Below are 14,957 nucleotides of genomic sequence, written 5' to 3'. Positions count from 1 at the left end.
GCCATGTTTTAAATATATGGTGGAATGTTATTTCTCATCCAGTTGATTTATAAAGCTGTTAAACCTTGACATTTAGGCAGATGTAACTTTTATATCAATTAATATGGGATTAATTATCCACTCCCACGAGACTTATAATCAATACAAATTGCTCCTGAATTGTATAGTTCTCTGTGACCAAATTGGTTCAAAATGTAGATTTTTTAAAAAGATGTATGAGGTTATTCAAAGTGTAACACACTTTAAACTCATGTATGTGGAGATACATGATGCTTGGAATTTACTTTTTCTACTACATGTTGGAAAATATTTCTGGATACCTCTGATTTCTGTAAAAGTTAATTCTGTCATGTGTTCAGTGATGTTAATAAGTGGAGCTTTGTAGTGTGGATAATTTTTTCAACCACTTTAAGTTATTATCTCCTGCACACTCAATCTGTCAAGTTCCTGTGGTCTCAAATTTTGGCAAAACTAAAATACTGGACTTGTTTGAAAATTTCTACCTCCTAATTGAAAAGCTCTCACCCCATGAACTACAGATCTTGCTGCAGTGGGGTGGTTTGTGTGGCTCTATGATATGGATAGTTGTACTACAGATGAAACGGCATTCGAGCACTATCTGTGGAGAGATGAGATAAACATTTGGTTGCTGAAGAGGGGCAGCAGTCTTTCCAGTTATTGCAGCAACACCACCAGTTTGGATGATTTATATGGCCTTTTAACATTAGCTAATGTGGCCTTGCTATGTTGATACTGTGAGCAGTGGAAAGCTGAGGAGGTGCAGCTCTGCTGCATTGGTTAATGATGATAGCATCCTCTGGGTAAAATGTTCTGGAGGTAAAATAGTCTGCCATTCAGATTTTCAAGTGGGTACTACTTAGAAGGATGTTGTTGTCAAGAGAAGCAAAAATGGTGTTCTGTTAGTTGGAGTGAGTAATGTTAGACTCCTTACTTGGGTAGGTAGATTAGAGGATTTAAAAAGAGAAAGGGATAAACTGAAGTTAGACCTTGTAGCAGTTGTGAAGTGTGGTGGCAGGAGAACAGGACTTCTGGTCAGGTCAGCCCAAGATTATCAACTAAAATCAGATAGGCGTAATGCTGAAATGGGTCTAATAATGATTAAGAAGAGAAAGGGATAAGCTGAAGTTAGATGTTGTAGCAGTTGTGAAGTGTGGTGGCAGGAGAACAGGACTTCTGGTCAGGTCAGCCCAAGATTATCAACTAAAATCAGATAGGCATAATGCAGAAGTGGGTCTATTAATGATTAAGAAAATACGAATGTGGGTGAACAGCATAGTTAATCCATTATAGTGGCCAAGATAGACATGAAGTCAACACTCATCACAGTAGCAGAAGTTGATATGCTTATTAACTCTAAATTTGATAAACAAATTAAAAGAATGTATGATGAGGTAAAAGAAATCACTCAAATAGTTAATGGAGACAAAAATTTAATTATGATGAAGGTCTGGAATTCAATAGTAGAAAAAGACCAAGATGGAAAAAAACTAGGATAACATGGACTGGGGAGAGGAATGAAAGAGGAAGTTGCATGGTTGAATTTTACACTGAACACAGTTTAATCATTGCTAATATTTTTATTAAAAATCAAGAAGGTTGTATATGTGGAAGAGACCTGCCTTATTGAAAGGCAGAGATTCCAAAATCAGAATTTAAAGTGAAAAATACGCAGTGGGGGGATGTAGGAGAAAATGGACGTGTTTACATAATCTAACACAGTTTTTGGTATTTGATAGATAATAGAACCAAATTTTGCATGTAAGGTAATTATGCTATGGGCTACATTCTGGATTTTTTTCAAATATTTTTTTCAAAAAAATTGATCATGGCATTGTTGGCAATTTTCGCAACACATGCTATCACACAAGGAGCATTTTCACAAAAATTATTTTACTTACAACTTTCATATTGTAGTAGGTAATTCTTAGTAATCAGATAAGCAAACATGCAGAAGAGTTTTTATAATATCAGTTTTAGAGCTTTTACAATTTATTTTAAAAAATTATGTGTATGAAACAAAGCAATTTCAATTTCATAGAAAAGTAAAAGTTTTGACAGAAATACACTTACAAAAAATTTGTACCATAGGAAGTTGTGTTATACTATGGACAAAGTCTGCAGAAAACTTCACTTTTCTATATCCAGTGGTTCAGGGGAAAATGTTCCTTATACACTGAAAAATGAAGGTTCTGGGGAATGCACATAAAAGATTTTATAAGGATGTACACCATAAACTAGTACCTCAATGTTGATCATAACCATACATTCGGTCTTCTTGCTCTTTGTGTACCTGTTTCATTTTTATCTGATGTTTCTGGTGTGCCCTTTTGGCTATATCCTTCACAGACAGTTCAGAATGTGCAACACGCGCAGCATCTATCTTTTTCATTAGCTTCTTGGTGATGCAACCTGCAACAAATCCTAGTGCAGAAAGTGTCCTTATTCTTCCAATGTTACCATCATTCAATACCAGTCATGCATCATATGTGGCAATTTTAACAACAGTGTGTGAGCTAAATGTTGTTTTTGGGCATCTCTTCCAAATGAGACTGTTGAAGCTGTCATTTGGGTTTTGTGTTCCACCATGGGTACATTTCCTTAATAAATCTGGATGAGCTAGAAACTGGAATGTTGGCTTTCTGGTGTTTAATACTGCTTCAGGAAGATTGTGTTTATGTAATTAGATTTTGTTTTCTGCTTTTGCCTGCTTATATTTGCACCAGGATATATCATACAATTCATGTACTGGCTTCTCACCAGTTGACAAATTGTGAAAAAATATTGCCCACACTGCCTTCTGCATTGCCTTAAAATCTCCAGTGTTTTGTCTTATTGCTTTGCCATAATATATTTGCAAATTGTGGATCTCTTTGTAAGTCGGGCATTGTGGCCCACCCAGTAGCTTACTATCTTTGAGTTTTATACCTTTTTCTTCTTGTTTCAGTTTCAGATGTATCCCGCCCATCCTCTTCTGAATGTGCCCCACGCACTCTAGCTTTTCAGTGTTGCATCCATTTCCATCTGGCTTGCTTTCTTCAACAGATCTGAAAGCACTAGAATCTCCATCACCAAGATATTTCACATAATTAACTCCATGCTTCACTTGACTCTGATGAAATATTAGTTTCATTCATGCTGGCTCCATGCCACCACTAGAACCATCATAATTCTTGCTGCAAATTATTTTGTGTTTTATTTGCCATTGTCTCTCTTTTTCCTTATTATCTAGTGTCTTCCTCTGTGCACAAATAGAGCAATGGGCAGAGGTCATGGTTGGCAACCGGAATAAAATAATAATTGGACCCTTTTACCAACCTCCCAACTCAAATGATACAGTTGCTGAAAGGTTCAAAGAAAACTTGAGTTTCATTTCAAACATGTACCCGACTTATAGGATAACAGTTGGTGGTGACTTTAATTTACCCTCAATATATTGGCAAAAATACATGTTTAATTCTGGAAGTACGCATAAAACATCATCCGAAATTGTGCTAAACACATTCTCTGAAAGTTCATGATCCCACGCGAATAGTAAACGACTGTGAAAACACACTTGACCTCTTAGCATCAAATAATCCTGAATTAATAACGGACATCAAAACCGATTCAGGGATTAGTGAACACAGGGTTGTCGTAGCGAAATTGAATATTGTAATCCCCAAATCCTCGAAAAATAAGCAAAAAACATACCTATTCAAAAAAGCAAATAAAAATTCACTTGATGCCTTGCTGAGAGACAATTTCCACTCATTCCAAATTAATAATATAGGTGCAGACCAGATGTGGCTTAAATTCAGAGAAATAGTATCGGCAGCAATTGAGAGATTTATACAAAATAAATTAACAAATGATAGAGCTGATCCTCCTTGGTACACAAAACGGGTTAGAACAATGTTGCAGAAACAATGAAACAAACATGCCAAATTTAAACAGACACAACATCCTCAAGATTGTCCATCTTTTACAGAAGCTCAAAATTTAGTGTGGACTTCAATGCGAGATGCCTATAACTGTTTCCACAATGAAACTTTGTCTCGAAACCTGGCAGAAAATCCAAAGAGATTCTGGTCGTATGTGAAGTATGTTAACAGCAAGAAACAATCAATGACTTCCTGCATGATAGCAATGGAGATACTATTGAAGACAGTGCTGCCAAAGCAGAGTTACTAAAAACAGCCTTCCGAAATGCCTTAACAAAAGAAGACGAAGTAAATATTCCAGAATTCGAATTGATAACAGCTGCCAACAAGAGTAATGTAGAAGTAAATATCCTCGGATTAGTAAAGCAACTTAAATCACTTAATAAAAGCAACTCTTCTGGTCCAGACTGTATACCAGTTAGGTTCCTTTTGGAGTATGCTAATGCATTGGCTCCATACTTAACAATCATATACAATATACTCGACAAAAGATCCATACCCAAAGACTGGAAAGTTGCACAGGTCACACCAATATTCAAGAAAGGTAGTAGGAGTAATCCACTAAATTACAGGCCCATATCATTAACGTTGATATGCAGCAGAATTTTGGAACTTATATTGTGTTTGTACATTATGAATTACTTCAAAGAAAATGGTCTGTTGACACACAGTCAACATGGGTTTAGAAAACATCATTCTTGTGAAACACAACTAGCTCTTTATTCACATGAAGTGTTGAGTGCTATTGACAAGGGATTTCAGATCGATTCAGTATTTCTGGATTTCCAGAAGGCTTTTGACACTGTACCACACAAGCGGCTCGTAGTGAAATTGTGTGCTTATGGAATATCATTTCAGTTATGTGACTGGATTTGTGATTTCCTGTCAGAGAGGTCACAGGTCATAGTAATTGATGGAATGATATCGAGTAAAACAGAAGTGATTTCTGGCATTCCTCAAGGTAGTGTTACAGGCCCTTTGCTGTTCCTTATGTATATAAAAGATTTGGGAAACAATCTGAGCAGCCGTCTTTGGATGTTTGCAGATGACGCTGTCGTTTATCGACTAATAAAATCATCAGAAGATCAAAACAAACTGCAAAATGATTTGTAAAAGGTATCTGAATGGTGCAAAAAGTGGTAGTTGACCCTAAATAACGAAAAGTGTGAGGTCATCCACATGAGTGCTAAAAGGAACTCATTAAACTTTGGTTACATGATAAATCAGTCTAATATAAAAGCCATAAATTCAACTAAATACCTAGGTATTACAATTACAAACAACTTAAATTAGAAGGAACACATAGAAAATGTTGTGGGGAAGGCAAACCAAAGACTGCATTTAATTGGCACAACACTTAGAAAATGTAACAAACCTACTAAGGAGACTGCCTACACTATGCTTGTTCATCCTCTTTTAGAATACTGCTGTGGGATGTGGGATCATTACCAGGTAGGACTGATGGAGTACATCGAAAAAGTTCAAAGAAAGGCAGCATGTTTTGTATTATCCCAACATGTGGGAGAGAGTGTCACAGAAATGGTACAGGATTTGGGCTGTACATCATTAAAAGGAAGGCGTTTTTCATTGCAACGGAATCTTCTCACGAAATTCCAATCACAAACTTTCTCCCCCAAATGCAAAAATATTTTGTTTACACCAACCTACATAGGGAGGAACGATCACCAAGATAAAATAAGGGAAATCAGAGCTCATATGGAAAGATATAGGTGTTCTTTCTTTCCGTGCACTACACAAGATTGGAATAATAGAGAATTGTGAAGGTGGTTCGATGAACCCTCTGCCAGGCATTTAAATTTGATTTGCAGAGTATCCATGTAGATGTAGATGTAGAATATTTGGACATCACCTGCAAATTCAAAACTTTTCCTGTGTCAACACTTATAACAGATGAAACACTGTGCTATCACATGAAAAAGATAAATATATAGAAGGCAAAGGGTCATTTCCTTCTGTCTGAATGTCTTCATTAATAAAACTGCCTCTTTCACTGCTGCTTATAAACTGCTACTGCATTCTGTTTCCAAGGCATTCAGAAGAGGATTGTTTAGTGTTGAGTACAGGACAGATGGAGATGGAATGTCAATTATTGCACAAAACAAATTGCTACCTTCCGGTCCAGCACCAAGACATCTCATCTCATAGCAGAATCTTATGTTGGCTTCATAAACCCAATTCTTAGCAGTTGATGTTTTGAATTGAATGTCAGATTGACAGCTGTTACAATACAAGTGCATGCTATACACAATACCATCTCTGTCATTTCTGTTATATAATCATAAAGATTTATTGCCACAGTTACCACATGCACACAAATTTCTAATGATAGAACACATAATTTCTGAATCAATTATCCTAAAACCACTATTCTCTTCATCTTTAGTGGACTGAAACTCTACACCAGTTCCAAGTTTCTCCTGTGAACTGCTCATTGAATTAGCTTCACTATTATCTTACGCTGAATTATGTTGACTCACTTGTAGAAACTGTTTATTGACACATAAATGGCAAGCTTTATCCACGTTCTGAAACACTTCACCACTATATCTTGGCATTTTAAACAGTAAATCATACAACAAAAGCTTGAATACAGTCGTAATTCTCACACTAACAGCAGAACTGAAATGTTTATATTTCTGCACCACAAGACAATAACAGCTGCCAAAGGTAGCTAGTGGAAGACAAAGATAACACAATGTAAACAGGTCCACAGTGTTCTGTACTCTTCTGATACTTGTATAACAGCAGGAAGTAATAAAACCTTGCAAACAAGAAGAGTGTCATCTAGAAAACTGGGTGCGGTGCTGTGCAGTGATTAAAACAAGACAGCTTTTTTATCAGTTCAAATTAATCTGTGAAAATTGGAGACAGTATTTCTGACATACTACATGACTATCTGGTGGCAAATTTTTTTTTACCATTTTTGACCAATTTTGCCAACTTTCCCCTTTAAAGGGTATGAACTGCAGGCTAAAACTGATGAAATTTCAGAAATCTAGGAAATCAGGGAGATGGGACCTGGATAAGTAGAAATAATCAGAGGTTGTTCAAAGAGAGCATGAAGCAATGATTTACTAAATAGGGGTAAGCAACACAATAGAATACAAATGGACAGCCTTGAGAGATGAAGTAATGAAGGCGGCAGAGGATCAAATGAGCGAAAAGACAAAGCCCAGTGGAAATCCCCAGATAATGCATGAGATACTGAATCTTAAGTGGCATTGGTGTAATACCACACAATAAGGTACCAGAGGAAGTACATTTGCTGCATACCCAATACTTTAAATTAAACTAAAGGGTTTTCTAAAAAAGCACTGTTTCTATCCTGTAAAATAATTTCTGAAAACGTGATAAAACAAGTTACTTAAAAATTAAATTATATGTACCTAATTCTAATTTCTCTACTGTTTAATAATACTCTGCATTATTGCAACTTTTCTTTGACGTGTCCATTATCAATTGTATAATTTGTGCTGTATAATGAAACTGGACCAGTGAAAAATCAGTCAATTGAAAAGGAGTAAATACAAAAATGTAGCACATTAAGCAGGCAAGAGGGAATACAGCACCTAAAACAAGAGACTGGCAGAAAGTTGCATTGTGACAAAGCAAAAATGTCAAGAGAAGAAATCCAAGGCTGCTGAAACATGCATGACTATGAGGATGATAGATGCAACATATAGAAAATTTAAGAGGCCTTTTGAGAAAAATACATAGCTGCATGAATATTAAGAGATGAGATGACAAGCAAAGACTGGGCGAAGAAGGGAGGGCTGGGAGGTGGAAGGAATATACAGAAACAAACTTGAAGACAATATTATGGAAAGAGAAGAGTAAATAGATTAACAGGGACTGAGAAATATTATACTGTGAGAAAAATTTGACAGAGCACTGAATGGCCTAAGTTGAATCAAGGCCCCTAGATTAGATGACGTTCTCCCAGAACTATTGAGATCTATTAGAACTAGTTTGCAAGGCACATGTGAAAGACAAAATATCCTCAGTTTCAGGAATATAGTAATTCATATTACAAAGAGAGTAGATGCTGTCACCTATGAATATTATTGCACCATCAGTTTAATAAGTTATGGTTGCAAAGTATTGACATGAACTGATCTCAAAAGAATGGAAAAACTGGTAGAACATGACTATGATGAAGATCACTTTGGATTCCAGAGAACTGTAAGAAAACATGAGGCCATACTGACCCTACAACTCATCTTAGAAGAGACAGTGAAAAAAGGCATTTGTAGATTTAGAAAAATCTTTTGACAGTGTTGATTGGAATACTTTTTTTCAAAATTCTGAAGATAGTGGGGATAAAATACAGGTAGTGAAAAGTTCTCTACAACTTGCACAGAAACCACATTGCAGTTATTAGAGTTGAATGGTACCGAAGGGAATTAGTGCCTGAGAAGGGAGTGAGACAGATTTTTAGCTTCTCCCCAATGTTATTACATCTATACATTAAGCAAGCAGTAAAGGAAACAGTGAAAAAATTGGAAATAGAATTAAAGATACAGGAGAAGAAATAAAAGTTTTGCGGTTTGCTGATGACATTTTAATTCTGTTAGAGACAGTAAAGGACTTCAAAAAGCAGTTGAATGGAATAGATAGTAACACAGAAGACAAATGTATGGAGATTTGGAGGGGATAGTATCTTGAACAGAGGCTATAAGATGAATATCACCTACACCTGAGGTACAGGCAGGATTTCCCCAGTACGTACAAAGCTGGGTGCTATTCCAATACTGGAGATCCTTGACAACACTGACAACTTAAGAAGGGGAGAATGGGCTGAAGGTGTGAATCAAAGTTTGTGTTAGGGATGGCACTGAACTATGATAGTCCATGCAGTTGTTTTAGCTGCACTGCTATGTTGATGTAATGGCTAGCACATCTGCCTAGTAAGCACAGGACACAGGTTCAAGTTCTGGCAGTGGCACAAATTTTAATTAATTTTTTTCTTCATAAAAGTAAAACAAGTGTAAGGGAAAGTAATTCAATCAAATCAGGCGATGTTAATAAAATTAGATTAGGAAATGAGACACTAAAAACATTCAACAAGTTTTGATCATTGGCAGCAAAAGATCTGATGATGACCAGTGTAGAGAAGACATAAAATGCAGACTGGCAATAGCAAGAAAAGTGTTTCTGAAAAGGAGAAACTTCTTAACATCAAATAAAAATTTAAGTGGTAGGAAATCTTTTCTGAAGGTTTTTGTATGGAGCATAGCCTTGTACAGAAGTGAACTGTGTAGAGTAAGCATTTCAGACTAGAAGAGAATAGAAGCATTTTAAATGTGGTGCTGCAGAAGAATAGTTAAAATCAGATGAACAGATGAAATACCGAATAGAGGGGTATTGAATCAAATGTGGAGAAAAAAAACTGATGCACAATTTTACTACAAGAATGGATTGGTTGGTAGAACACATACTGAGGCATCAAGGAATCCTCAGTTTTGTAATTAAATTAAGTGTGGAAGGAAGTGGGGGGGACAGAAATTGTAGAAGGAGACCAAGGGTTGAATACAGAAAGCAGGTTCCATTGGGTGTAGATGTGGAAAAGCTTGCTAAGGGTGAATCGTTCAGCTTAAATTTGAAAATGTATTGGTTAATTGTGCTGAATCATGTGGCTTTTAGTATATGTTGTGTGCTATCTGTGTTCAGTATCTTTATCTACCCCATTCCATCAGATCTCCCCATTAGCTTGACCTACACATGGACACCTGCACAGATGTATATGCAACGCACTGTCATGTTTTCTAACTGTAAAGTAGTAGTTACGCAGGGATGAAGAGGCCAGTGCAAGGTAGACTATAATGGAGAGCTGCATCAAACCGGTCTTTGTATAGAAGACCACAACAACAACAACAATTGAAGAAGAGAATAACAAATTAATTAATATTTTCTTGATGTGTTTTTTTTTAAACTGAGGACTCCATATAATGATTCCCCATTGTATTTTTAAGTTTTTCAGACATCTATGGAATTCCCAGAGCCATGAAAGTAAAAAAAGAGGTTCACTTGCAGCTTGAGTCATCTTAAAATTTGGGACTGCTGTGTTCTCCATTAATTTCAACAGTTACAGCTCCCTTGTATGTAATAAAATTAACTAATTCTTTGAAAATTGTAGGATTTTGGAGATGCAAACACCAGTTGTCATAACTGGAACAGATACAGCCCTGGAAACATTCTAGGATCTTTCGTAATGCTATCACCTGCAGGTGATAAGTCCAGCCAAGTTTGAGTCCAGTGCTCTTCCAGCAGCTTATTGGCTACTTTCAGCAGACTTCTAATGCTGCATAGGAAAGTTGAATTTGAACCACCTGAATGTGGCTGTGGAAGTCCACTATAAAGTGCTTTAATAATTTGGTTGAAGAGTGTAGAGCTCATTTTGTGTTTCCCATACCTTCTCATTACCATTGCCCTTGGTGAGAAAATGAAGCTAATGTGACTGATTAGCTCCACAGTTAATGGTTCCACTTTCATAACAAGTGGAGATAAGAGTTGGATCATTGTAATCAGTCACTAAAATGTTGTATATTTTCTAGTAGATTAATCACCTGGGCATTTACCTAGAAAACCATAAGCAGGATGGCTTGATCAAGTATCCATTTCATGGAAAAGCTTGCTAAGGGTGAATCGTTCAGCTTAAATTTGAAAATGTATTGGTTAATTGTGCTGAATCATGTGGCTTTTAGTATATGTTGTGTGCTATCTGTGTTCAGTATCTTTATCTACCCCATTCCATCAGATCTCCCCATTAGCTTGACCTACACATGGACACCTGCACAGATGTATATGCAACGCACTGTCATGTTTTCTAACTGTAAAGAATGTGCAATAACTTCCTTCACTTAGAAAATAAACAGAAGCTACAGCACATGTACGATAAGTTCTCAGCACCATCTGTATTTGTCTTGCTGGAGGATTGATATTCTGTGTTTTCCTGTACCTTAGACATTTTGTGTGTATCTTTGTCATGTAATTAACATTAGTTTTCATTTTAAAAAAGGCTATGATTTTTTGTTACTGAGCCAACATTTTTCATAGGATTTCCTTGTTATAACCATGAGACAACAGTTAATTTTTCTGGTGTAAAACTATGCTGTATTCTTTGGAGTTAAGCCCATCAACCTCCATGGAGTTTTCATCTGAAATACACTTGTCTGTTTCTCCCTCACGATGAGATCTGTAAAATGTTAATTAAGGTGAATGGGTGCCACTCAGCTGGTTTCTTGAATTTAATTTCTGTAAGTGTGCATAAGAAATAATGCATCACTGGAGTTTATAAATGAGAATTCATTGTATTGATTTTATTTTATATTTTTCTGGGGGCACAGTGTTGAGACATTGGGTTTACATTTTGGAGAATTGGGGTCCAAATATTCTTCTGACTATCCTTTTTAAGTTCCCTATGGTTTTTTAAATCTCTTCTGGCAAAAGTCAATGTTATTCCTTGTAGAAGGCCTTGACCAGCTATCTTTCCATTATTACAAATTTATGTGAGTCTGTCTCAGTGGCTAGAACTGGTAAACTAATTTAAAATTTATGTTTTTAGGCATGACCTTATGCAGAAAACATTTAGCTACAGTGCAGAAAGTAGACCCACTTTTAAATTCTGTTTGGAAGTTCTGGAGAATTTGAAAACACGGATCAGAGATACTAGTGCTGCTGTTCCTATGGGCCACTATGTGACAAGGCTTCAGAATGGTAAGTAAAAAGAGATTTTTCTCTTATTACGGCAAGGTAGTCATGCATCCCGTCAGTTCAGCCTTTGTACCAACTCATAAGCTCATTGGTGCCTTGTCTCATACTCACAGCCTTTAGATGCATCAGGGCAGGAGCCAGTCACTGACATGGTGTAGTGAGTCTGCAAGTTCCCATTGTGCTCATACTGCTTGTAAGACTCATTGATAATTGAGTGCTGTTTGTCACATTGCTATCATGATGAAGATTAGTGTTCTATGGAAGTTAACAGGTGTCACACTTTCTGCTGGACAGACCCAGAAGATGCCAGGGTAGTTCCAGCTGGAATAATTTTGAGGTCATATTTGTTTAATTTTATTAGAGATTTGTTTCATTTAATGTTAGACGAACAAGGTGCCTGAGCCATTGTTATTTGATTTTCCTAAAGTTTTCTGTGTTTGTACCTACAACCTTTTGAAATGAGAGTGCCTAAGTTTATTTTCACATTTCTTATTGTTACTTCTGAACATCAGCATGCCAAAATAATAAAAGTGCTGCATTTTTTTTTTCATGCATCACCTTATTTAAGTGAAGTTATCTCAGTTCCACATAAAGCTGATAATCTCAATTATGGGCAAAGATTTGGAAATACCCCCCAATGTTGCCTTTAAAAATTTAAAAACAAGGTTAAAATGCAATCTGGAAAGTAAAATAAATTTTAATAGCATATTTAAAACTGTATTCCTCTGATTTTGCTGAAAAATTTGAACAATATTTCTTATTTGCTAGTACAACTGCCCACTGAGTTTCAGCTTGGGTCCATTTTGCGCATAATCAGCATAATATTTTCATCTTTGCTCTTTCCTTGACCTCTAGTTTCAAAAAATATGCTTAATTTTTTTGAAGTGGTAAGACAATGAGATCTTTGACGACATATATGTGTATTAGTACTATTTTTAATTTCAGATACTGGCTGAAAGCAGTACTTGTAAATCTGAGAGTCACATTTAGCTTCAAAAAGAGGGATGTCACATACTAAATAGTATAAATTCTTGTACTGATCAGTCACAAAATAAGTTCACAAATTGAGTATGATTGTAGCAGACAAAAATATTTCTACTAGGCACCTGCTCAACTAACAAAAAGATGATGTTTGTAAACACATGGGGGGGGGGGGGGGGGGGGATCAGAAAGTGCAAAGATCAAAGTGTTGTGATGATGAAATAATACACTCCTGGAAATGGAAAAAAGAACACATTGACACCGGTGTGTCAGACCCACCATACTTGCTCCGGACACTGCGAGAGGGCTGTACAAGCAATGATCACACGCACAGCACAGCGGACACACCAGGAACCGCGGTGTTGGCCGTCGAATGGCGCTAGCTGCGCAGCATTTGTGCACCGCCGCCGTCAGTGTCAGCCAGTTTGCCGTGGCATACGGAGCTCCATCGCAGTCTTTAACACTGGTAGCATGCCGCGACAGCGTGGACGTGAACCGTATGTGCAGTTGACGGACTTTGAGCGAGGGCGTATAGTGGGCATGCGGGAGGCCGGGTGGACGTACCGCCGAATTGCTCAACACGTGGGGCGTGAGGTCTCCACAGTACATCGATGTTGTCGCCAGTGGTCAGCGGAAGGTGCACGTGCCCGTCGACCTGGGACCGGACCGCAGCGACGCACGGATGCACGCCAAGACCGTAGGATCCTACGCAGTGCCGTAGGGGACCGCACCGCCACTTCCCAGCAAATTAGGGACACTGTTGCTCCTGGGGTATCGGCGAGGACCATTCGCAACCGTCTCCATGAAGCTGAGCTATGGTCCCGCACACCGTTAGGCCGTCTTCCGCTCACGCCTCAACATCGTGCAGCCCACCTCCAGTGGTGTCACGACAGGCGTGAATGGAGGGACGAATGGAGACGTGTCGTTTTCAGTGATGAGAGTCGCTTCTGCCTTGGTGCCAATGATGGTCGTATGCGTGTTTGGCGCCGTGCAGGTGAGCGCCACAATCAGGACTGCATACGACCGAGGCACACAGGGCCAACACCCGGCATCATGGTGTGGGGAGCGATCTCCTACATTGGCCGTACACAGCTGGTGATCGTCGAGGGGACACTGAATAGTGCACGGTACATCCAAACCGTCATCGAACCCATCGTTCTACCATTCCTAGACCGGCAAGGGAACTTGCTGTTCCAACAGGACAATGCACGTCCGCATGTATCCCGTGCCACCCAACGTGCTCTAGAAGGTGTAAGTCAACTACCCTGGCCAGCAAGATCTCCGGATCTGTCCCCCATTGAGCATGTTTGGGACTGGATGAAGCGTCGTCTCACGCTGTCTGCACGTCCAGCACGAACGCTGGTCCAACTGAGGCGCCAGGTGGAAATGGCATGGCAAGCCGTTCCACAGGACTACATCCAGCATCTCTACGACCGTCTCCATGGGAGAATAGCAGCCTGCATTGGTGCGAAAGGTGGATATACACTGTACTAGTGCCGACATTGTGCATGCTCTGTTGCCTCTGTCTATGTGCCTGTGGTTCTGTCAGTGTGATCATGTGATGTATCTGACCCCAGGAATGTGTCAATAAAGTTTCCCCTTCCTGGGACAATGAATTCACGGTGTTCTTATTTCAATTTCCAGGAGTGTATATTATCACACTGTGCTCATTTCACTTCTGCTGTTAGTATGCTTGATGTGTCTCCCCCACTCCTGAGCAGCTGCCAATGTCATGAGTAACATGTGAACTTGATGTGTGTGCTGACAAACTTGATGAGTTTGTTGACCACCTCTCGTATATATCTGAGTGTGTGTGTGTGTGTGTGTGTGTGTGTGTGTGTGTGTGTGTGTGTGTGTGTGTGTGTGTGTGTGTGTGCGTGTGAGTGATAAGAGTTTTCATCCTAAGAAACTATATATGTTTCGCACATAATAATTTTATTTGCAAATGTTGACACCAGAAGTCTGTCCTATTTTTGTGATGAAGTTTTGAATGTAACAAATTTACATTTTTCATGCACACTCTAGGTGTTTTCAAAAACTATTTAATCAACACAAAATAGGACAATCACTTTTTTTCATTTAATCCACAAATGTATACTATTTTCTGGCCCCTGTACATCCATTTTTATTCAAGAGTAAATATATCAGAAGAATAGTAAAATACTGTTTTTATGTTGAACTACCGGAACATGACTTATTGGAAACTGAAGTCAAATGAAGCACATAATGCTGTGCAACAACATAATTGTCTGAGTACACTGTTTGATGTTTCTGTTGTGGTTATTTTGTTCATTTAGTACT

General features: G+C 38.1%; 1 protein-coding gene across 1 annotated transcript in view; it reads left to right on the top strand.

Annotated features, from left to right (window-relative positions):
- Positions 1-14,957, top strand: part of LOC124555608 (proto-oncogene tyrosine-protein kinase ROS) — a 565,849-nt gene that overhangs the window by 528,953 nt on the left and 21,939 nt on the right. Inside the window, exon 36 of the mRNA XM_047129578.1 lies at positions 11,527-11,678. Coding sequence (XP_046985534.1) covers positions 11,527-11,678 — 152 coding nt within the window. The remainder of the gene's footprint in view (positions 1-11,526; positions 11,679-14,957) is intronic.

The sequence above is a fragment of the Schistocerca americana genome, chromosome X, assembly GCF_021461395.2.
Source record: "Schistocerca americana isolate TAMUIC-IGC-003095 chromosome X, iqSchAmer2.1, whole genome shotgun sequence".
Taxonomy (NCBI): domain Eukaryota; kingdom Metazoa; phylum Arthropoda; class Insecta; order Orthoptera; family Acrididae; genus Schistocerca; species Schistocerca americana.
The sequence above is the reverse complement of the archived record's forward strand: the minus strand, read 5'-3'. Positions and strand labels throughout refer to the sequence as shown.